At 52.3% G+C, this 25312-nt stretch overlaps 1 protein-coding gene across 1 annotated transcript in view; it reads right to left on the bottom strand.

Annotated features, from left to right (window-relative positions):
- CALN1 (calneuron 1) overlaps window positions 1–25312 on the bottom strand; it is a 2795902-nt gene that overhangs the window by 255577 nt on the left and 2515013 nt on the right. The window contains exon 5 of the mRNA XM_069614884.1: window positions 22316–22472. Within this exon, the coding sequence (XP_069470985.1) occupies window positions 22316–22472 (157 nt within the window). The remainder of the gene's footprint in view (window positions 1–22315; window positions 22473–25312) is intronic.

Below are 25312 nucleotides of genomic sequence, written 5' to 3'. Positions count from 1 at the left end.
GGGGCCTGGTGGAGGGTCCCCCTGGATGCTGGGGGGTGGGCTGCAGGGAGACATGAGTGGGGGCCTGGTGGAGGGTGCCCCTGACTGCTGGGGGGTGGGATTGCAGGGGGACATGAATTGGACATGAGTGGGGCCTGGTGGAGGGTGCCCCTGGATGCTGGGGGTGGGGTTGCTGGGAGACAAGAGTGGGGGCCTGGTGGAGGGTGCCCCTGACTGCTGGGAGGTGGGGGTGCAGGGGGACATGAGTTGGACATGAGTGGGGCCTGGTGGAGGGTGCCCCTGACTTCTGGGGGGTGGGGGTGCAGGTGGACATGAGTTGGACATGAGTGGGGCCTGGTGGAGGGTGCCCCTGGATGCTGGGGGGTGGGGGTGCTGAGAGACATGAGTGGGGGCCTGGTGGAGGGTGCCCCTGACTGCTGGGGGGTGGGGGGTGGGAGACATGAGTTGGGGCCTGGCGAGGGTGCCCCTGACTGCTGGGGGTGGGGGTGCAGGTGGACATGAGTTGGGCATGAGTGGGACCTGGTGGAGGGTGCCCCTGACTGCTGGGGGGTGGGGGTGCAGGGGGACATGCGTTAGACATGAGTGGGGCCTGGTGGAGGGTGGCCCTGCATGCTGGGGGGTGGGGGTGCAGGGAGACATGAGTGGGGGCCTGGTGGAGGGTGCCCCTGGATGCTGGGGGTTGGGGGTTCAGGGAGACATGAGTGGGGGCCTGGTGGAGGGTGCCACTGACTGCTGGGGGGTGGGGGTGCATGGAGACATGAATGGGGTCCTGGTGGAGGGTGCCCCTGACTGCTGCGGCGTGGGGTTGCAGGGGAACATGAGTTGGACATGAGTGGGGCCTGGTGGAGGGTGCCCCTGGATGCAGGGGGGTGGGCGTGCAGGGAGACATGAGTGAGGGCCTGGTGGAGGGTGCCCCTGACTTCTGGGGGGTGGGGGTGCAGGGAGACATGAGTGGGGGCCTGGTGGAGGGTGCCCCTGACTGCTGGGGGGTGGGGGTGCAGGGATACAGGAGTTGGACATAAGTGGGGCCTGGTGGAGGGTGCTCCTGGATGCTGGGGGGTGGGGGTGCAGGGAGACATGAGTGGGGGTCTGGTGGAGGGTGCCCCTGACTGCTGGGGGGTGGGGTAGGGGGACATGAGTTGGACATGAGTGGGGCCTTGTGGAGGGTGCCCCTGGATGCTGGGGGGTGGGGGTGCAGGGAGACATGAGTGGGGGCCTGGTGGAGGTTGCCCCTGACTGCTGGGGGGTGGGGGTGCAGGGGGACATGAGTTGGACATGAGTGGGGCCTGGTGGAGGGTGCCCCTGGATGCTGGGGGGTGGGGTGCAGGGAGACATGAGTGAGGGCCTGGTGGAGGGTGCCCCTGACTGCTGGGGGGTGGGGTGCAGGGGGACATGAGTTGGGCATGAGTGGGGCCTGGTGGAGGGTGGCCCTGGATGCTGGGGGGTGGGGGTGCAGGGAGACATGAGTGGGGGCCTGGTGGAGGTTGCCCCTGACTGCTGGGGGGTGGGGGTGCAGGGGGACATGAGTTGGACATGAGTGGGGCCTGGTGGAGGGTGCCCCTGACTGCTGGGAGGTGGGGGTGCAGGGGGACATGAGTTGGACATGAGTGGGGCCTGGTGGAGGGTGCCCCTGGATGCTGGGGGGTGGGGGTGCTGGGAGACATGAGTGGGGGCCTGGTGGAGGGTGCCCCTGACTGCTAGGGGGTGGGGGTGTGGGAGACATGAGTGGGGGCCTGGTGGAGGGTGCCCCTGACTGCTGGGGGGTGGGGGTGCAGGGGGACATGAGTTGGACATGAGTGGGGCCTGGTGGAGGGTGCCCCTGGATGCTGGGGGGTGGGGGTGCAGGGAGATATGAGTGGGGGCCTGGTGGAGGGTGCCCCTGACTGCTGGGGGGTGGGGGTGCAGGGGGACATGAGTTGGACATGAGTGGGGCCTGGTGGAGGGTGCCCCTGGATGCTGGGGGGTGGGGGTGCAGGGAGACATGAGTGGGGGCCTGGTGGAGGGTGCCTCTGGATGCTGGGTGGTGGGGGGGTGGGAGACATGAGTGGGGGCCTGGTGGAGGGTGCCCCTGGATGCTGGGGGTGGGGGTGCTGGGAGACATGAGTGGGGGCTTGGTGGAGGGTGCCCCTGGATGTTGGGGGGTGGGGGTGCTGGGAGACATGAGTGGGGGCCTGGTGGAGGGTGCCCCTGACTGAGGGGGGTGGGGGGTGGGAGACATGAGTGGGGGCCTCGTGGAGGGTGCCCCTGACTGCTGGGGGGTGGGGGTGCTGGGGGACATGAGTTGGACATGAGTGGGGCCTGGTGGAGGTTGCCCCTGGATGTTGGGGGGTGGGGGTGCTGGAAGACATGACTGGGGGCGTGGTGGAGGGTGCCCCTGACTGCTGGGGGGTGGGGGTGCAGGGGGACATGAGTTGGACATGAGTGGGGCCTGGTGGAGGGTGCCCCTGGATGCTGGGGGGTGGGGGTGCAGGGAGACAAGAGTGGGGGCCTGGTGGATGGTGCCCCTGGATGCTGGGGGATGAGGGTGCAGTGAGACATGGGTGGGAGCCTGGTGGAGGGTGCCCATGACTGCTGGGTGGTGGGGGCGAAGGGGGACATGAGTTGGTCGTGAGTGGGGCCTGGTGGAGGGTGCCCCTGGATGCTGGGGGGTGCGGGTGCAGGGAGACATGAGTGGGGGCCTGGTGGAGGGTGCCTCTGGATGCTGGGTGGTGGGGGGGTGGGAGACATGAGTGGGGGCCTGGTGGAGGGTGCCCCTGGATGCTGGGGGTGGGGGTGCTGGGAGACATGAGTGGGGGCCTGGTGGAGGGTGCCCCTGGATGTTGGGGGGTGGGGGTGCTGGGAGACATGAGTGGGGGCCTGGTGGAGGGTGCCCCTGACTGAGGGGGGTGGGGGTGGGAGACATGAGTGGGGGCCTCGTGGAGGGTGCCCCTGACTGCTGGGGGGTGGGGGTGCTGGGGGACATGAGTTGGACATGAGTGGGGCCTGGTGGAGGTTGCCCCTGGATGTTGGGGGGTGGGGGTGCTGGAAGACATGACTGGGGGCGTGGTGGAGGGTGCCCCTGACTGCTGGGGGGTGGGGGTGCAGGGGGACATGAGTTGGACATGAGTGGGGCCTGGTGGAGGGTGCCCCTGGATGCTGGGGGGTGGGGGTGCAGGGAGACAAGAGTGGGGGCCTGGTGGATGGTGCCCCTGGATGCTGGGGGATGAGGGTGCAGTGAGACATGGGTGGGAGCCTGGTGGAGGGTGCCCATGACTGCTGGGTGGTGGGGGCGCAGGGGGACATGAGTTGGTCGTGAGTGGGGCCTGGTGGAGGGTGCCCCTGGATGCTGGGGGGTGCGGGTGCAGGGAGACATGTTTGGGGGCCTGGTGGAGGGTTCCCCTGACTGCTCGGGGTTGGGGGCGCAGGGGGACATGAGTTGGACATGAGTGGGGCCTGGTGGAGGGTGCCCATGACTGCTGGGGGGTTTGGGTGCAGGGGGACATGAGTTGGACATGAGTGGGGCCCTGGTGGAGGGTGCCCCTGACTGCTGGGGGGTGGGGGTGCAGGGGGACATGAGTTGGACATGAGTGGGGCCTGGTGGAGGGTGCCCCTGGATGCTGGGGGGTGGGGGTGCAGGGAGACAAGAGTGGGGGCCTGGTGGAGGGTGCCCCTGGATGCTGGGGGGTGGGGGTGCAGGGAGACATGTTTGGGGGCCTGGTGGAGGGTGCCCCTGACTGCTCGGGGTTGGGGGCGCAGGGGGACATGAGTTGGACATGAGTGGGGCCTGGTGGAGGGTGCCCCTGACTGCTGGGGGGTTTGGGTGCAGGGGGACATGAGTTGGACGTGAGTGGGGCCTGGTGGAGGGTGCCCCTGGATGCTGGGGGGTGCGGGTGCAGGGAGACATGTTTGGGGTCCTGGTGGAGAGTGCCCCTGGATGCTGGGGGTGGGGGTGCAGGGAGACATGAGTGGGGGCATGGTGGAGGGTGCCCCTGGATGCTGGGGGGTGGGGGTGCTGGGAGACATGAGTGAGGGCCTGATGGAGAGTGCCCCTGACTGCTGGGGGGTGGGGTGAAGGGGAACATGAGTTGGACATGAGTGGGGCCTGGTGGAGGGTGCTCCTGACTGCTGGGGGGTGGGGGTGCAGGGGGACATGAGTTGGACATGAGTGGGGCCCTGGTGGAGGATCCCCCTGACTGCTGGTGGGTGGGGGTGCAGGGGGACATGAGTTGGACATGAGTGCGGCCTGGTGGAGGGTGCCCCTGGATGCTGTGGGGTGGGGGTGCAGGGAGAAATGAGTGGGGGCCTGGTGGTGGGTGCCCCTGGATTCTGGGGGGTGGGGGTGCAGGGAGACATGAGTGGGGGCATGGTGGAGGGTGCCCCTGGATGCTGGGGTGTGGGGGTGCTGGGAGACATGAGTGAGGGCCTGGTGGAGAGTGCCCCTGACTGCTGGGGGTGGGGGTGAAGGGGAATATGAGTTGGACATGAGTGGGGCCTGGTGGAGGGTGCCCCTGGATGCTGGTGGGTGGGGGTGCAGGGAGACCTGAGTGGGGGCCTGGTGGAGGGTGCCCCTGACTGCTGGGGGTGGGGGTGCAGGAGGACATGAGTTGGACATGAGTGGGGCCTGGTGGAGGGTGCCCCTGGATGCTGGGGGTTGGGGTGCAGGGAGACATGAGTGGGGGCCTGGTGGAGGGTGCCCCTGGATGCTGGGGGCTGGGGGTGCAGGGAGACATGAGTGGGGGCCTGGTTGAGGGTGCCCCTGACTGCTGCAGGGTGGGGGTGCTGGGAGACATGAGTGGGGGCCTGGTGGAGGGTGCCCCTGACTGCTGGGAGGTGGGGGTGCAGGGGGACATAAGTTGGACATGAGTGGGGCCTGGTGGAGGGTGCCCCTGACTGCTGGGGGGTGGGGGTGCAGGGGGACATGAGTTGGGCATGAGTGGGGCCTGGTGGAGGGTGCCCCTGGATGCTGGGGGGTGGAGGTGCTGGGAGACATGAGTGGGTGCCTGGCGGAGGGTGCCCCTGACTGCAGGGTGGTGGGGGGTGGGAGATATGAGTGGGGGCCTGGTGGAGGGTGCCCCTGACTGCTGGGGGGTGGGGGTGCAGGGCGACATGAGTTGGACATGAGTGAGGCCTGGTGGAGGGTGCCCCTGGATGCTGGGGGGTCGGGGTGCAGGGAGACATGAGTGGGGGCCTGGTGGAAGGTGCCCCTGACTGCTGGGGGTTGGGGGTGCAGGGGGACATGAGTTGGACATGAGTGGGGCCTGGTGGAGGGTGCCCCTGGATGCTGGGGGGTGGGGGTGCAGGGAGACATGAGTGGGGGCCTGGTGGAGGGTGCCCCTGGATGCTGAGGGGTGGGAGACATGAGTGGGGGCCTGGTGGAGGGTGCCCCTGGATGCTGGGGGGTGGGGGTGCTGGGAGACATGAGTGGGGGCCTGGTGGAGGATGCCCCCGGATGTTGGGGGGTGGGGGTGCTGGGAGACATGAGTGGGGGCCTGGTGGAGGGTGCCCCTGACTGATGGGGGGTGGGGGGGTGATAGACATGAGTGGGGGCCTGGTGGAGGGTGCCCCTGACTGCTGGGGGGTGGGGGTGCAAGGGGGACATGAGTTGGACATGAGTGGGGCCTGGTGGAGGTTGCCCCTGGATGCTGGGGGGTGGGGGTGCTGGGAGACATGAGTGGGGGCCTGGTGGAGGGTGCCCCTGGATGCTGGGGGGTGGGGGTGCAGGGAGACATGTGTGCGGGCCTGGTGGAGGGTGCCCCTGACTGCTGGGGGTGGGGGTGCAGGAGGACATGAGTTGGACATGAGTGGGGCCTGGTGGAGGGTGCCCCTGGATGCTGGGGGTTGGGGTGCAGGGAGACATGAGTGGGGGCCTGGTGGAGGGTGCCCCTGGATGCTGGGGGCTGGGGGTGCAGGGAGACATGAGTGGGGGCCTGGTTGAGGGTGCCCCTGACTGCTGCAGGGTGGGGGTGCTGGGAGACATGAGTGGGGGCCTGGTGGAGGGTGCCCCTGACTGCTGGGAGGTGGGGGTGCAGGGGGACATAAGTTGGACATGAGTGGGGCCTGGTGGAGGGTGCCCCTGACTGCTGGGGGGTGGGGGTGCAGGGGGACATGAGTTGGGCATGAGTGGGGCCTGGTGGAGGGTGCCCCTGGATGCTGGGGGGTGGAGGTGCTGGGAGACATGAGTGGGTGCCTGGCGGAGGGTGCCCCTGACTGCAGGGTGGTGGGGGGTGGGAGATATGAGTGGGGGCCTGGTGGAGGGTGCCCCTGACTGCTGGGGGGTGGGGGTGCAGGGCGACATGAGTTGGACATGAGTGAGGCCTGGTGGAGGGTGCCCCTGGATGCTGGGGGGTCGGGGTGCAGGGAGACATGAGTGGGGGCCTGGTGGAAGGTGCCCCTGACTGCTGGGGGTTGGGGGTGCAGGGGGACATGAGTTGGACATGAGTGGGGCCTGGTGGAGGGTGCCCCTGGATGCTGGGGGGTGGGGGTGCAGGGAGACATGAGTGGGGGCCTGGTGGAGGGTGCCCCTGGATGCTGAGGGGTGGGAGACATGAGTGGGGGCCTGGTGGAGGGTGCCCCTGGATGCTGGGGGGTGGGGGTGCTGGGAGACATGAGTGGGGGCCTGGTGGAGGATGCCCCCGGATGTTGGGGGGTGGGGGTGCTGGGAGACATGAGTGGGGGCCTGGTGGAGGGTGCCCCTGACTGATGGGGGGTGGGGGGGTGATAGACATGAGTGGGGGCCTGGTGGAGGGTGCCCCTGACTGCTGGGGGGTGGGGGTGCAAGGGGGACATGAGTTGGACATGAGTGGGGCCTGGTGGAGGTTGCCCCTGGATGCTGGGGGGTGGGGGTGCTGGGAGACATGAGTGGGGGCCTGGTGGAGGGTGCCCCTGGATGCTGGGGGGTGGGGGTGCAGGGAGACATGTGTGCGGGCCTGGTGGAGGGTGCCCCTGACTGCTGGGGGGTGGGGGTGCTGGGAGACATGAGTGGGGGCCTGGTGGAGTGTGCCCCTGGATGCTAGGGGGTGAGGGTGTAGGGAGACATGAGTGGGGGCCTTGTGGAGGGTGCCCCTGACTGCTGGGGGGTGGGGGTGCAGGGGGACATGAGTTGGACATGAGTGGGGCCTGGTGGAGGGTGCCCCTGGATGCTGGGGGGTGGGGGTGCAGGGAGACATGTTTGGGGGCCTGGTGGAGGGTGCCCCTGACTGCTGGGGGTGGGGGCGCAGGGGGACATGAGTTGGACATGAGTGGGGCCTGGTGGAGGGTGGCCCTGACTGCTGGGGGTGGGGGTGCAGGGGGACATGAGTTGGACATGAGTGGGGCCCTGGTGGAGGGAGCCCCTGACTGCTGGGGGGTGGGGGTGCAGGGAGACATGAGTGGGGGCCTGGTGGAGGGTGCCCCTGACTGCTGGGGGGTGGGGGTGCTGGGAGACATGAGTGGGGGCCTGGTGGAGAGTGTCCCTGGATGCTGGGGGGTGAGGGTGCAGGGAGACATGAGTGGCGGCCTGGTGGAGGGTGCCCCTGACTGCTGGGGGGTGGGGGTGCAGGGGGACATGAGTTGGACATGAGTGGGGCCTGGTGGAGGGTGCCCCTTGATGCTGGGGAGTGGGGGTGCAGGGAGACATGAGTGGGGGCCTGGTGGAGGGAGCCCCTGACTGCTGGGGGGTGGGGGTGCAGGGAGACATGAGTGGGGGCCTGCTCGAGGGTGCCCCTGACTGCTGGGGGGTGGGGGTGCTGGGAGACATGAGTGGGGGCCTGGTGGAGAGTGTCCCTGGATGCTGGGGGGTGAGGGTGCAGGGAGACATGAGTGGGGGCCTGGTGGAGGGTGCCCCTGACTGCTGGGGGGTGGGGGTGCAGGGGGACATGAGTTGGACATGAGTGGGGCCTGGTGGAGGGTGCCCCGTGATGCTGGGGAGTGGGGGTGCAGGGAGACATGAGTGGGGGCCTGGTGGAACGTGCCCCTGACTGCTGGGAGGTGGGGGTGCAGGGAGACATGAGTGGGGGCCTGGTGGAGGGTGCCCCTGACTGATGGGGGGTGGGGGGGTGATAGACATGTTTCCATAGAGACATAGGTGATCTATGTTCTTTTGTGGGGCTACTGCCATATAATGGCAGAGCCAGGGTGGCCATGTTTTTAATGTTTTTATTATTTATTTATGTTCACATTCATAGAGGGTGCAAAACCAAATAGGCATCAAGACCCTGTTTGCATAGAGGAGGGGGTAGGCGGGAATGGTACAGGTGGGGCAAGGTAGTACAGACACAGGTAGTAGTTGCAATTACATTTATATAGTTATAGTCTTTACAGTGGAATCATTTGCACTAGTGATTCTGAGGGCAGGAGGCAGTGATGCCTTGCCCTGAGGTTAAAGTTAATGGAAGTGTGGGGAGAGGTGACTCCGAATTCAGCGGTGACTCCACATTTTAGCTAGGTCTCTGCATTTCAACAAGGATAAGAGATCAGAGTAGTGAGCAAGAGTGTGTGACTCATGTGTGAGACTCAGGCTGAATCTAATATATGTCAATAGTGTGGATGTGCAAAACACAGGCCTGCTAAAAATGAATTTGAATTTGGTGCTGCACAACATTGATTTTACTCGATATCAGTGTCATGGACTGAATTGCTGTGGACCAAAAGATTAACATATACTAATTTACCTTAACCGTCTAATTTATTGCATATTCCCAATTAACATTCAGAGAAAATCAGTTCATGATTGCTGTGTACCAAGTGTGGTGCAGATTGATAACTGAATGTTCAGGCATTTCTGCTGTAATTAGTTAATTTGAAATGCAGGAAGAATAAACATGAAAAGTAGATCCGTTTGCTATCTTCATGTAGCTTGAAATGAGCCCATTGTTAAGTTTACAAAATTGAAATGCAGTGCAAGGGAAATGTAAATCTCTCATCTGTTTTTCTGCCATTCCAAGCAACTCGAAATAATCACATGCTTCAGGCTGATTGACAAAGGGGGTGGTTCAGATAGAATGATGTCACTGGAAGAGGCATGCATTTCTATATTTTATGGAAGTAAAATTTACCGTAGGGGCAGTCTTAATTCCGAGGTTTTAAGTAGCACAGCGCAGGAGAACTGGCTCTCTCTCTCAGGCTCACAGAATAGTTTTCAGTCGCGGGCACTCTTAATCTTTGACTGACCCTGGGAGAAGCGTGTGGCAGAAAAAGACAGAAAGGCTGGCAGAGACATTTGTGGGCTCTTTCCAAGTGCAGAGGGAGTGAACCAGATAAATAAATCATCTCTCTGTCAAATAGACTGGGGCATTGGCAGCCCGGGTCACACACACAATCAAATATAATTCTTGGTGAATTAGGATAATAGAGGTGTGAGGGAGTGAATGATTTGTGATCCGGTAGTATGGTGGGTAATTCATTTATTTTGGTGTTGTACTGTACATTTTAACATAGACAGTTGTGTTCATGTTTCTCCAGTAATGCAATAAAATTCAGATGTGACAGAAGCGTATGCTCTGCCAAGAATAGTTGTGGAGGTCAAGGTTATTTTTGGCAGAACTCTGGGCATTGTTGCAAATAGAATGTTTTGAAACCCATTGCAGGAAAGCCCATCATTCATTGTGGGGAAAGTATCTGCAAATCAGTTGTGCTTATTATGCTCCTTTTTCATCTTTGAAACACAGGTTTAAAATGTCATGTGGATATCATGCATTGTACACGTCGTTCTATATTTTGCATATTTTTTACTTCTGATAAAAAAAATCAAAGAAACAGCTGAAATAGCCTGTGTGTACTTATTCAGTGTTCAAGTTTCTTGGGTTGGCATACAGGATCAATGCAGACCGGGTGGTAAAGGTATTTTACTGCAAGCAGTCATGTATTTGATCACATGCAGTAAAAAAATAAAACAAAGTGATCACTGTGAAGCAGTTCTTCTCTGGGGCTCTGAGAGAATGATAGTATTTCATGTACATGGTAATTGTATTTCGAGATGCAAGCCAAAAGGATATAATGTGGCATTGTAAATAAAATACTGCAAGGGCATAAAATATTCAGTAAGAATTTACTAAGTCCAGTCTTTGCTTGCCGTTAATGACCCCGGTATAAGAACAATTGTTAGGCGGTACTCTGAAGTTAGACTGACCAGTATACCACAAAATACCAAAAATACCACCAGCCAAAAATACAGGCAAAATACCTCTAACAGAACATGCAGGTCATTCATTGTTTTCTGAACGGCCCCTAACGTGGCTCGGCATGCAGCTGATGGGGTATGTTGTTCCACAAATAGCAGGCCATGACTGGGAAGCTAGACCCCAGCTCTGTTGCGTTTGAAGCACAGGGCTGTTGCTCTATGGCACTAGGTCTCGAGGAGTTTATCTTTGCAATCCTCTTTGAGAGATAGGGTGGTGCAGTATTGGAGAGACATCAGTGAGTTATAGACATAATTTTAAAATTGATCCTTTCTCTGACCAGAAGCTGATGTGCAGCTTTTCTGTGGGCTTAGACATGGCCACATTTAGAAAGTCCCAATGTGGCTCGGATGGCATTGGTCTGGATGGTCTGGACCTTGCTTACGATTCATTCTGAGGTGCCGTCAAAAAGGTAGTTACAATAGTCTAGCCGGGAGCCAATTATTGCTCTTGTAATGGTTAGGTGGTCTTGGGATTAGAGGAGATTCTTGGTTGCATCCAGGAGTTTGGTGTTGCGGACTACTGAGGGAGCGATGGCATTGACTTGGGTGGCCATGCTGAGGCTGGAGTCTAGGTAGACGCTTAAATGAGTGGAAAACTGAATGGAGCTTGGCAAGACAAGAAGGTGGGCCCACTATTAGGATTTCTGTCTTGTCATCATTCAAGTAGAGCTGATGTGTGGCCATCCAGGCTTGGATAGTGTCATAGATTTCATTGATGTAGCTGGAGACTTGCTCCTAAATCCCTGAGAGGGAAATTAGCGTTTGTGTATAGTCAGCATAGTTGGTGTATGAAATGCATAGAGTGTCAAGATGGTTGAAGAGCGGTATTGTGTAAATGTCGTATAATGTTGGGTAGACACATGAGCCTTGTGGTACCCCACAGGGACCTTGATTAGGGTGTGCAGCTGCACTACCAGTGTAGACATGGGCTGTCCTGTCTGAAAGGTAGAGGGGCAAACCATTTGGTGGCCTTGGGAGAAAAGTTAGCAGTTGCAGTAAAGTGGTGTCTGTTAGGAATTCGACCATCGGCATGGGGAGTGTGCACTCGCATGGGCTTTTTTGAAGTATTGTAATGAAAATAAATGATGGGAGATCAACCTCAGAAAATATGTCAGGCTAATCTGCAAACATTTTCCACTGCTCACTGCACAACAACACATAGGGCCTCATTACGAGGTGGGCGGTAAGGGATACCGGGCACCGGTAAGGAGACCGGTGCCGATAATCCCTTACCGCCCTATTCCAAGGTCCCTTGGTGGGACCGTAAGGAATGTGTGGTCTGACCACACAGCCCTTACGGGTCCTGCTAAGGGACCAGGATGCTAATAACGGGATTGCAAGTCGCGAGCCCGTTATTAGCGCCCTCCCTATTCCCTATGAGCCCTATGGGGACGCGAATGGGAATGGGGAATAGTTTGTTCAATTTGTTCATTGAACAAGACCAGACTCGGTCACGGTATGGGAGGCAGCCATGGTGCTAACAGCACCATGGCTACCGCCCATCTCGTACTGAGGCCCATATTCATGTTTACTCCAGTGGGACACAAGCTACAGACACAGTCCTCCCTGTGACATTTAACAGGGATGTGACAGCCACGGTACCTCAAAGCATCTCAGGAAGGGGGAAGACAACACCTTTCTCCCGCCATGACCAGCCTAATTAAAATATCAAAGGCTCCATGGATTTGCCCTCTCTATTGCCTAAGTTTTGCTGGTGCAGAGCATACTGATGAGAGTTAATTGAAATAGGCCTGGGATAGGCCTGATCCCAGAACTGACAAAAGGGGACAGGAAACACTCTTTAATATGCAATGTGTCAACTTGAAGATAGCTCCCACCCCTCTGTATGAAGGGCAGTGAATAGAAAGTCTGAGACAACTGTTTATAGTAGGCCACCCATGGAGGGAGACCCCATTTCAGAGGGAAGAAGTATGTGAATTGTTGGAGAAAGAAACTCTGCTCTTACCACAATTTTTAAGGGAGATCTGCGCTTTGATCAGGAGCCACAGAGAGCTCAACTAACCAGAGAGACACTTTGATCAATAACAAACAGGAAAATGGGTGAAACTTAGAAGTACATGTTGTCACCCCTTACCTTTCCTGTTGAAAAGCACTCTGGTTATGACTGCACGCATAACAGAAGATTGTTGTTGGGGACTCATGATTGGTTCATTAAGGTAGGCTTAGCCTGCACCAATTACTGTGGCCCTGAGGGATGTGCCCCTTTTTTTGGCAGATCATCTGACGACTTTGAAAGGATTAAGAAGAATGGACTAAGTTTGACCCTGGCTGATGGTACAGTTTGTCTTACAGCTTCCGCAAGTGAAGGAAGGCCAGTATTTCCAAGAGGGAAGCAAGATTCATCCCCTAAACATCTCCCAGGGAACAGATGGAGATTCCCGACTCAGAGGACACACATAGCAGCTCCAGAACTGGTAACTAGCCAGCACACAGCATGCCCTGCAAGGTTCTGCCAGTAGGTGGGAAGTGCCAGAGAGTCTCTGAACAAAGGACAGAGCCATTTCCTGAAAAAACCCTCCCAGCTTTGGGCTGTTCGCCTTAAAGGATTTCACTAGCCTGCAAAGAAGCTAGGAGCAGTGCCACAAAAAGCATCAACCAGCGTCCATCTTTTAAGGATATATACGAGGCAGTCGAGCCCTCGAACCTCAACTGGCTGCACCACTGACTGTTATCACGCTGCAGTCACTAAAGCTGTCCAAGACGTCTCGACCAGCATTCCAGATCCGTCAACCAGCACTGAGACAATGATTCTTGACCCAGAGCCGATGTGTAGGCCAGTCTGCAGCTGTCCATTCTGCCTCACTTGCCGAAATGCCTGCCGCCTGTTACCCGCAACTGTCTCCTGTGTTGAACTCTTTCACAGGAGCTGCTGTCCCTCTGGTCCTTCTCCAACGGCCCCTAGTGACATTTATGACCCCTTGCTCCCTTGGTTCTGAAATAAATACACTTGAACAGTTAAGACTGATTCCTTTACGACTACCATCCTGTCAGTGCCCAGAGTGCATCTCTTTCCTTTGTGAAACTGTCTGTCCTCTGTGTTCCTTTACAGGGTGGGCTGTATTTTGTAGTGTGTCTGTTGTAATAAAGTAGATATGTTTATACAACCTTGAGTGACAGTCCCTTTTATCATTGGGTGATAATTGTATTTTTGCTGTGTTGCAACTAACCCATGATCCACAACTTTGTAGAGATAAGCCTGCCGTTCTGTCCACGTTACCAAAATTGGACAGGGAGGTTTATAATTTACTTGTTTTTCCAATCTGTTCAGATCACTTCTGGTGTACTAGAGGGGTGGGGCTGATTGATGGTTTAGAAACCGATATTCATCCCTGGACCACTGGTGCCCCAGAAGTTGATTCATCACAGTGGCAGAGTGTTTGGTGGTTGACCAGATCAAACGCCACTGATAGGTCGAGAAGAAGGAGGAGGGCGTGGTTGCCATTGTCTCAGATATCGTCTAGTTGGTTTTTAAGGTCAAGGAGGGCCAATTCTGTACCATGGCCCGGTCTTAAACCTGACTGACGAGGACTGAGACTGCCGTGTTGTTCTAGGTAGGCCTATATGTGGATGTAGGCCGCTCGGTCCAGAATCTTTAGGAGAGGAAGGACAGTGGTGATGGGCCGTTTCTTGGTAAGGGGGGAGATCCAAGCTTCCTTAAGGACCAGTGGGATAGAGCAGCTCGGGAAGGAGGCAATGACAAATGCAGTGATGATAGGAATGACAGCTTTCGGTCAGTCCTTGATACGAGGCGCTGGGCAAGCGTTGCCTTGACATCGTGAAGGTTTCAGCCCAGTGTTGAGACTGCAAATTTCAGGTTCAGTGACATGTAGGAAACTGAAGGCGGTGGCAGTGGAAGGGGGTGGGGGAGTTAGAGGAGGGAAGATAGGTTTTGGAGTCAGAGTTTTAGTGAGGATAGAGGTTCGCTTATTTTTGGTTTTCACTTGTGTGGGTGTTAGCATCTTGTATATTTTGACACCAGGTTTCATCTTTGGTGTAGTTGGTGGGTGGTGTGACAGGAGTTTCCAGTTCCCATAGGATGGAGAATAGTTCATGTGATTGGGATTTGGCATTGGAGATACAATTTGATAGGGAGATTGCTTTAGAAGTAATAAGGGCTTACTTGTAGTCCTTGAAACATTTGACGAAATTGGCTGTTTTAGCAACTGTAGGGGACCCGAGCCAAGTGGTATCGAGGGTGTGCTTTTTGGCTCTCAAAATAATGAATTTATATGTGCAGAAGGTTTGGCTTTCCACGGTTAAAGAGGAGCAATGGCATTGATGGCTGATAGGATGGCTGTGTTGTAGGTGCTGACCAAGTCTACTCGGGTGGAGGCAGGGCGGCAGGAGAGGGGACATATCAGCTGCGAGGAGAAGGAGGAGTCTCTCTTTATTAAGGCTACGTGAGCTTTGCATGATAGCTTGTGGAAGTGGGTGGGAATTTGTTGTCTGGGCTGTGGAGATGGGTAGTGAGAAGGTGACAATGTGGTGATTGGACCAAAGATTAGGGGTGATTGCAACATTGGCTGTGTTACAGTTCAGGTATACGAGCCAGTCTAGTGATCTTCCTAGATGATGTGTTGTTGGGCTGGCAATGTGTTTGGTGAACCCAGGAGAGGCCAAGAATTGGCAAATGAGAGGGCATCTTTGTCTGATGGGTCATTCAGACCTAGGATGAGGTCTCCTAGGATGATGGCTTTGGAGGTTGGTTTGAAGTTGGTGGAGAGAAGTTGTGTCATGTCATTTTCAAATGATGTGGCAGGGCCCGGTGGGCAGGAGATCACATTTAAGATGATGGTTGAAGTAGGTGTTAGTGACAGCTTGGTTTTAAGAAGTTCACAGGAGGGGGGCGGGTGTGGAGATGATTTTAATGTCCATCATGTTTTTATGAATGAGGATTACTCCACCACCTTTGTATGTTGTGCGGTCACAGCAGAGGATAGTGTGAGGTGAGGGGACAGCAATGGCAAGAGCTGGGCCTGCTGGTGGGTGAAGCCAGGTTTCTGTCACTGCTAGGAGGTCCAGATTGAGGTTTGTGATGAGATCCCTGATATCTGAGGCAGCTGCGAGTGGTGGAATGGTGGCAGTGGGGAGGGACACTGCAGGTGTAGAGGAGAGAGGTGTGGATCTGGCATGGCAAGAGTGCTGTTTGGTGAGGCAAATAAGGCGGAGGTAGGCAGGTGGAGGAAGTGCACCAGGTAAGGTAGGAGCAGTGGTGCGGGAGGCAAGCCTAATCATTCTTTCTATCCCAATGTAAGGCCATGAGGCAGGTAGCCATGGGTTTGAAGACAGTGTTCTGGTATTGGTAGTTGCAGTTAGGTAGGTTTTAGGGCTGATAGTGGAGCTAGGGTGTGTGGCGGCAATGCTGCATGTGCGAGGACAGGTTGTGGGCTGCAGCTGGCAGCCAATGTGTGGTGGCAGAGAGTCAATAGGTATTTCAGCGGGCCATTGAAGTGTGAAGGTCTCTGAGTGTGTGGCTTGCTTGTTGCAGCTAATGGTCACAGGCAGTGAGCTGGTTACTGAGTTACTGGGTAGGACATTTTTGCCAGTGCCACTTGGTACCAGACATGTCTGTACTTGCAGGGGACATGGATGAGCACTGGGAGAGAGGGGAGAGGGAGGTTGCTTGCAGGATGCCCTAAGAAAGCAGACATCACGAGGGAACCTTGAGAAGGGTTTAGGGCGCAGTTATTAGTTGAGGAGGTTCTGCTAGATGCAGAGTAGAGATGCACGGCAGGAGGGGTGCAGCAGTGGGAAACAGTAGATGGGGCACTGGTTGTCAGTGTTTGGCAAGAGTTGAACAAGTGATGGAGGACAAGTTAGAATAGTAAGGTGGTGTGTGGAATGGTGGTAAGAAGGGTGTCAGGGGAGAGTTATGGGAGGGGTGCTGCAGGCACAGAAGTTAGCATAGGGGCTCGGGAGCTTACGCAGATCAGGTGAGCAGGATACCAGAGTGCTGGCAGGTGGAACTCGAGGAGGGTTGCACTGATCGGTAGAAAGGGCAGGGGGCACTGGGGTATCAGAGTGAGCTACAGACTGCATTAGACAGGCACGGACCTATTAGGTTGGTGTTACGGTACATCATATAATAGGCTTATCTTGCATTACGGCAGGTGAGTGTGGCACAGAGCTGGGCGAGGAGATGAAGCTGCACGTCCAGCGTGGCTGCATAGGCGGAGACCGACAGAGATAGTTTAAAGAGGCCATGACTTCTAGCCTTCACTTGAGGCTGGCTGCATGTATCATTGCTGGCATTATGGGCAAAGGAAACATGAGTATGTTCTGATATAGGAAATCTGGCAAATATTGGTGCATCCTGAAAGGAAATGTATGGGGGCAGCCTGCCTGAAAATGTTTTTATACTGGCCTATATTGTGGATAAAGAGAGGGTCCCAAGAATGCCCCTCCTAACCCCCAGATTCATGACAAGACAACGAGCCAGAAACGCTTGCAGCCAACCATCTTATTTTGGACAAATCCTGAGTGCAACAAAGATTGACAAATACACAGAAAAGTATCCTCCCAGCCAGAAATAGAGACTGAATCCAATAGAGGTGTAGGAGTAGAAACTGAGATTGTGGGCGGAAACACCTTCATGGGCAGTCTCGATTAAATGCCAAGAAGCCACTATGTTGACGTCATTAGTGACACCACGACATAGCAGCGTTAGACATGAACCATATTCACAGTCATGCCGTGGTTTTTACACAAACACACATTGGCAAACACGAAGAACATGATGACACAGTTCTATAGGTAAAGGACAGCTACATATATAAACTGTCAATGCTTTATTATTTTTTCATTAGCAAATGCAGTAATGCAGAAACGCCAAGCAACAAGAGATCCTGAGCAAGCTGGCAGATGCTTAACCTGAATAACCCTATGGGACTACTGGAATATATATGGAACCTGATAGGACCATGTGAGACTAACTTATAGGTTACCTAGCATAACAAGAGCATGTAAAAATCACATTATGAACTTTAAGGAAAATTACAGTAGGCCTCAAGCCACAGAGCCTGAGACGAGGAGAGCTGATTCAGGCTGCACAGAGCATGAAGCAGGCTCACGGCCAAGGTCAGAGATACGCAGAGACATTACAATCTTCAGATGATAAGGGACCAGCTGCAGAGAAACGGAATACATTCTCATAAATGCAAGCTCAAGAGCTCAATTTAGTGGTCTCCAAGCACTTGGTGCAGCGAACGAGACAATGAACAGTCACCCGTGGTGGGAAAGCAAAGCCAATCCAAGCAAAGCCAGACGAATAAACCAACAAGTGTTGCAACGTCAGAGCGCATTCTCATAGGCAAAAGTAGTACAGTACAAATTACAATACAGACACATAATCGTTCATATCACCTTGAAGAGGTGCACATAGGGCTGGGAATCAAATCTAGTCGCAGGCCTGGGGAGATCAGCTCTAACCAATCACAGCATAGAAACTCAGGGAGGGATGGCAGGCGACAAGAAGCAATGGTAAGCCCACTACTCTGCAACAATGTAATAGATAGTTTCTTGGGGATGGGAGAGGCCAGCCACCTGATGTGCAAGGACCAGTAAAATAACCTCTATAGGTTACCTCCATAGGTAATAGTATTCTTGATACCCATTCCTCTGTGAAGCTAGGTTTTTCAGGGTAGGGCCCAGGTCATGACGCAACATTTGTACAAAACTTGCCCGCATGCCATGGAGAGCTGAGAAGTACTGAAGAATACTAATTGTCTTGTATGATCCCTGTTGGTTTTTGCAATAAACCACAGTTCTAACTTGCCATTGGTTGAGTCCTCTGCTTATTCTGGGGAAGGGAGTTGGGCCCTTCAGAGTCAGGTGGACCCCCAGCCATCTCTTCTGGCATACCGGGGAAAACTACCCCTTGATTTAAGTAATCCTTCAACATCATTTGCAAACAGTTTGGCTTTCTACTCAGTCTTTCACAGAAACTGTGCTGTATAATGCACAATTTCAACCCAATATTAAGCATATTTCTTGAGGTGGAAACCCACCTGTGCCATTCTTGGGCAGTTCGGGCTTCTTGCTACTCTCAGTCGCTATGACATTTATGTGGGAAATATTTACGCCCCTCCAATTAAAGAATTCACCATTCGCCACTGGTTGTGGCACCAGCTTCATGCGTGTAATATGAAGTGACCATTACTGCCATAGCTAGGTTTTCCTATCTATGGCAGTAATGGTAATTTTAAATTATATGCATGAAATGCTTCAGCCTGATTTAAAGTGACCATTATAGGCAAGGATAGGGGGTCCCATCAATGCCAGGACTGGCCACTTTAAATCATATACATGAAGCGTTTCATGCATGTGATTTAAAGTGACCATTACTGCCATAGACATGTAGCTTGAAAATAATATAAAGTGCTCCTATGTAGTGTACTGCTGGTGGCATGGCATTAACTGGATTTTTTCAGGTGAACAAACTAATTTTTATGGAATTTTCCTTCTTTTTTGTCAAGAATTGGGTTTGCAAAATGCATTATTTCAGCCCAATATTTTAAAACATATCCTCCAATTAATTAGTCTGTGCTTCCTTGCTGAGCTCGATCTCTCAAGCTAATTTGAGAAAATATTCAGGCCCCTCCCTCAAAATATTCACCAGGAATGACTTTCCATGAATCATGAAATGTACTGGATATTTTGTCTTGTTTCCGTAGAAAAAAATGTATACATTGGGCCTCATTACGAGTTTGGAGGTAGCCATGCCGCTATTTGCGGCATGGCTGCCTCCAAACCCAGGTCCGGGTTCCATGAATGAGGAATTACCGGGCCATTCCAACCTTGGAGGACCCGGTAATTCCTCATTCAATTTACCCATCCCCATTCCCATTTGAGCCCTCATTGGGCTCAATGGGAATGGGGAGGGAGCTAACAATAGGCCCGTTAATAACCGGCCCATTGTAAGCACTCTGGTCCCCTCACGGGACTCGCAAAGGACGTCTGGTCTGACCAGACGTCCAGAGCGTGTCCCACGACGGAACCTCGTAATAGGGCAGAATGGGTTTAACGGCACCGGCACCATTACCGGTGCCTTTAAACCCATTCCACCTTGGTAGGGATGAGGCCCATTTTATGGCTTTACATGCCATTTTCTTTAAAAAAACTGGGTTACAAAATGCATTATTTCAGTACATTATTTTAAAAAAAAAATGTTCAGGGGGGAAAACCCTTCCAAACACCCTTTAAGGCCCTCATTACAACACCAGCGCTAAACCATGGCGCTATTAGCACCATGGTTGGTGCCGGTGTTGTAACAAGTCCGCCATGGTGAAATGGGGAAATACCGCCCCATTCCAAGGTTGGCGGGGCGGTATTTCCCCATTTCAACATGGCCCTTCCCCATTCCAATTTTTGCCCCATAGGGCTCAATGGGAATGGGGAAGGCAGCAATTACGGTGCCGCAAATTGCGGTACCGTAATTGCCTGCGAGGTTCCGTTTGCGGGTCCCTACTTTAACGGCTTGTCCAGACCAGCCGTTCAGTTCAGGTCCCGCAAAGGGACCTCGTAGTAAGGCGCTAAGTGGTTAACGGCGCCGCAGCCTTTTACGGCGCCGTTAACCACTTAGCGCCTGGGTCGTAATGAGGCCCATTGATTTACACTGGCAGAGTGAGACTGATATAGATTGGCAATGATAGGGACTGACAATGACAGAGAAAACAGATACTGACAGAGACTAATGTTAATTGACACTGACAGAGTGAGACTGACACTGACAGGGACTAATAGAGCTAATAGAGGCCGTCAGATACTTACACTGACAGAGGGTGATAGAGACTCACAATGATTGAGAGAGATTGACACTGAGAGACACTGCCACTGACGGAGACCGGCATTGAATGAGACTGAACTGATAAAAACTGACACCAACAGGGATTGAAACTATCAGAGATATAGGCTTTCAAATATAAGTGTGCCCAAATAGCCACAGGTCGTTCAGGCTAAATATATTGTTGTGTCAGATTTAGGCTGACAGGTAGAGACTCGCAGAGACAACCCGACATAGACTGACAGAGGGAAAATGGCAGTGAGAGGAAGAGGTAAGAAGGGGAGGGAGGGGGGAGAGAGCGAGAGCACACATAGGGCATAATTACATAATAGCGCCATGGTTGCCGCTGGCATTTTACCGTGTCTGCCTTGGTGGATGGCGGAATTACCGCCCTACTCCAAAGTGAGCGGGGGCGGTAATTCCCCATTCACCATTGGCCCTTCCCCATTCCCATTTTTGCCCCCATGGGGCTCAATGGAATGGGGAAGGAGCTAATTACGGTACCGCAAATTGCGGTACCGTAATTAGACCCAAGGTCCCTTTGCGGGCCCGTTCCTTAACGGCTGTTAAAACCAGTAGTTGAGGTCGGGTCCCGCAAAGGGACTTTGTAGTAAGGCGGTAAGGGTTTACCAGTATCGGTGCCCTTACCGGTACCGGTAAACCCTTACCGCATTCTGAGTAATGAGGCCCAGAGTGTTGTACTGTCTTAAGAGATACAGGTAACAATGAACTTGTAGACTGATAAAAAGGGATTGCTGTAGGTGCTGCATCCAATTAGCACACAGTGATGAGTTTAAAATATGTAATTTAAGACGGGAGATCAAAACACACTATCATATCACCTGCTACACCACTGATACTCCTGGGATTGGATTGCTCCCATTAGACACAAGCATTCCCTTAGCTGTTCAATGGGAACCCTCCCCTCCAAGAAAGGATGGCGACTTGATAGCTCATACGCCAGGCACCATTCCTACGTTTCTGACATGATTATTGATCCGCAGGAAGGAGTTGAGTGGCAAAAGAAGTCAGCATTGGGCAGCTCTCAAGCCTCAATTATTTACGTCATTAGCGCTCCGTAATTATGGCTCCCCACTCAACAAAGGAAGATCAGGACTCAGAGGAAAGGATTGTAAGGAGCAGAAGGAGATATTCATGAATGCAGATAATTAATGCACAGCTGATTAGGGGAGATCAAGGGGTAAAACGTGGGATATTTTAGTCAGATGACTGACATGCTATAAGCCCTCCTGGTAAAAAATAAATTATTTTGAGGTGAGAGAAAAAGAACAGTGAATTAGCTTTGGCGCTGATGAGGTCTCCATTTTGCAGTAAAAAGCACATCCCTCATATCTTATTTTTCAGTGCGAATATGGCACTTTACATTTGCCTCTACTAAAACAGGAAGTCACAAACGGTTGTATAATATCAAGTTCACAGCCAAATTGTTGTTTATTATGCAATATTATCCTGAACGGGGATATGTCTCTTTGCATCTCAACTACTGCGAACTAGATTTGGGATCATGTTATCACAATTAAAGAGGCAGAGGGATGGATATCATATGCACTTTTACTCTCCAATGTCCCTCGAGGGAATGACATCTCTTGACCTTCTGCAGTGGTCGAAGTGTACGAAAAGAAGTAGTAGAACTATGTTCTCTGCTGGCCTGCCCCCACACCCCACAACCCCCATCGCCATACCCCCTCCGACACACAATCCAAACCCCCAAACAAACACCTCTGCTGTTTATGAGAATGTTCAGTGCAGTGCACTGAAGTGCAAGCTTCAACTTCTTCCAACACTTTTATTTTAAAACGAAACCATTCCAGAACAGTTTCTTTTTAAAATAAAAGTATAGGAACAGCGAAACTTAAAAATAAAAAGTATAAGAACACCGCTCCCGACCACTCCCGCCCACTTCGACCTCTGACCTTCTGACCCGTTGACAGCCCATTGCATTTTTACACAAAATCTCTATTGAAAACAAAATCCTCTATTATATTGATACAAAGTGATTGGCAAAAGTCATAAACATGCATCTTTGCTATAAAATATTTTTCTTTGTACTGGTTTTTGTGTTTCTTTTTTATCTTTTACCCTTTATTTCACTTTAATTTTACTATCCGTCCTTTCATCTTTACCTTTGGGTTCATGTTAGTTCAACCGCAGGACTGCAAACAGCAGCACAGGGGTAGTAATTGCAACACCGAACTACACCTAAATGACACCTCTGCTGCCAGGTAACAATTAGTTTGGAAAAACCTTGGTCCTAGTGAGCCAGAAATAATATCTATATTTTAATCTGGTCTGAGTACAGCTCAGCCACTGAGTTAGAGGTTCTCAGGTCATCGGAATAAAGTGCTCTAGTTGCTCACCTCCTTCAAACTCTGTGTGGCAGTTGCCGGCGTTCTCGTTAAGACTCTCCTCCTCGGTGATAATGATGTTCTCAATATCCTTCATGGTTAAGTGATCCTGGAAGGCATGATACAGGATGTGCTTCAGTTCCTCCAGGGTTATCCTCTGCATATCAAACTGTTGGGGAGAAAGCAGGAGAGGGCATTGAGCAGAGCTGCGTCACACATTCGTATCTCCAGGCAGCTTACAATGAAGCACCAAGAGAAGCTGCTTTTCCACTGACTACATCACACGCTGCCGAAAACAGTGTGCATTGTGCATTGATTAATCGCCACTGTGTTCTTAATTAAGTTTTTCAAAATAAAAAAAGGTCATGAAGAATCGGATGTGAGAGGTTCCCATTGAAAATTGTTTTTGTAAACCAAGCCTACTGCAACTTGATGTTAATTGTAAATTGAAGTTAATTAATTTTCCTTAAAGATCAAGATAATAGTTGTGTTGATACTGACCATTTTTCAAAGAATTGGTATACTTAATGCATACGGTTCCTATAGATGCTGTGATTCCTAAAGACACAATTTGCATCCACCCAACACAGAGGAAACCTCCTCCACTAAAAATAGCTTAAATTGGGTGCAATATGCCTGTACAATTCCAAATTTTAGAAGAGGGATTTAAACATTTGTTTATGCCTTTGCATTGTCCTTAAGTAGCCTAAAGTATGCTTTGTCATGACCCGGCTCCCTTCACTCTCCAAATTACAAAAATGGTTATGATCAGTTTGGCCGTAACTGTCATGTCAATCGCAGCCTTCTGCGTCCCCTGCTCTCACGCTTAAACGTCTCTAGAACATTCAATCATAGCGAGGTATGGAATGCGTCATTCAGAACTGAAAGCACTTTGGAGTTGATTGCAAGTTTGTGGACAGCGTTAACACATTCACTATTTCCCAAAACGGCATGTTTTACCACTCTGCCAAACTATGAGTTTCATTAAGAAATCTCTTCCTTTAGTCCTGCAATTTTCCCTGACACAAAAGCAATACCACATGCACTAACAGCACACGCGATAATCCCACATGCAGTGACCCCGCATGCACAAGCAGCGGTATAGCATTTCCCCAAAGAAACTTATGTGACTCCAAAATTGGGACTACATGAAGAGTCTCCACGCAGTAACTGTAATTCTGTTTTACAGGTATAGCACCAAACATGTAATCAGATCATTGGAGTTGGGCATGCAGAAGACGGCTCAAGCCTCGTTAAAGGCAGACACTGCCAGGGCTGTGTATATCAGGTGTGAAAGAGCCAGCCAAAACAAAAATGAGCCAAATATACAGGGTCTTGCCCACTCTTCTCTGTCAATGATAATAAGTCTCAGGTTAGGCTGGTTCCGAATTCTAAACTGCTCTGAACCATTCAAACAGTACAATGTTCTTACATCGCCAGTATATGTTTTAATTGTTTTTTTGCTGAAAATGTTTCAATGAAAAAAAAAATCAAAAAATATAGGGGTTGGGGGATTGTACGGGGGATATAAGAGGTAGGGGGTGGGGAATAGTGTGTAAATAATAGTAGAGGGGGACTTGGCAGGGACCCCTTCAAATATAAAACAAATATGTTTTCGATTAGATTTTCGAAAAAGAAATGTAGTCAAAAAACTCATTAAGCAAATAACTGGAGATGTAACAACACAGAACCATTCAAACATACAATGAGTAACTCAATCTTCGTTGACCCATTACAAGGACAATTTTAACCACCAGAATCTTAGGTGTTTTATGGGTCCTTGAACCTTTTTAACTTTTTGGGTAATTTTTTCAAAAAGGTCACAAACTTGGCTGCCTTGTGTGGGCTCTGCACATGGTGATAGGGCCCATTGCAGATCTTTTCCTAGCAACGTTAGCACCGGAAAAAGAAACTAAATTATGTTTTTTTCTGCATTGCCCGTGCTCTAAAAGCAGATAAATAATGTACATATTTCTGGAGAGTGACTTATCTTGCTGGAAATAGGAATAACATGTTTTAGTTTCAGCAATAGCAGGCCCGCTCACGGTAGACACATAAACAATATTCTGTTTCACTGTGGTATGGTTTGGACCCCAGAACATTTCTTCTCACCTTCAAGCATGGTAATAGAAAGCAATGTTTTCAAGGCAGCAGACAGGGTGCACCAGGGAACATTGGCTAAGTGGGGTGTGGCAGAGAGGGTTTTGTCCATATGCCTACAAAGTGACCTATGAGTATTTGCAGGCCACTACATTTTGAAAAGGGTATCCCACGTATGCACACATATTTCTTTGAAGGTGGTTTGAACACCCTGCTTCTTATTAAACTCCAAACCTTTCGGAGAGCGTGCGATAGGGTTAGCCTTTTACAGTCATTTTTACTTAACACATTGCATATACTTGTGTGACCCTTAAAAGTATGGCTCTCAAATATTATGCTAGCCCAATGCCCTAAAGAAGGAAAAGATGGCTGTGAAACATCAAGCATTTGATATGTGAGTATTTTTATAGAAAATGTTTGGCATGATCTAGAGTGAGCAGAAAAAAAGATGTTATAATACTGTCACAATACCCAGAATCCCAGAAGGTGAATTTTGCGAACTGTACTGCAATGTATATTACCTAATTGCAACATGCTGGTTCACAGGATCATAAAGACTAAACAAAGCCACACATGAAATACAGTTCTGATAAGGGTCACTTTGGGAAACTTGTCCCTGGAAACTCTGTAATTCGTAGGGCATGTGCGTTATTTCCTAAAAACAAATGGCCATTGTCTGCATTTATCGACTAGTGACATTATCTGAGCTCTCCAGTTTTCCCTTGCCAGGAGCAAGTAGTTTATGCGGCACACAAAGATTAGCAACCCAACAGATAAACATATACTCTCACTGCTCCCTTGGTCTTAAAAGCCAAGCTTGATGGATACATTTGACTACCCATATCAACTATATGCAAGTCAAATATTTGTTTACAAAGTGCTAGTGCCCCTGGCATAGTACTAATACCC

This window comes from Ambystoma mexicanum, chromosome 9, assembly GCF_040938575.1.
Source record: "Ambystoma mexicanum isolate Mex_15411 chromosome 9, UKY_AmexF1_1, whole genome shotgun sequence".
Classification (NCBI taxonomy): Eukaryota; Metazoa; Chordata; class Amphibia; order Caudata; family Ambystomatidae; genus Ambystoma; species Ambystoma mexicanum.
Note: the sequence above shows the minus strand (reverse complement) of the source record. Positions and strands in the feature narration are given on the sequence as shown.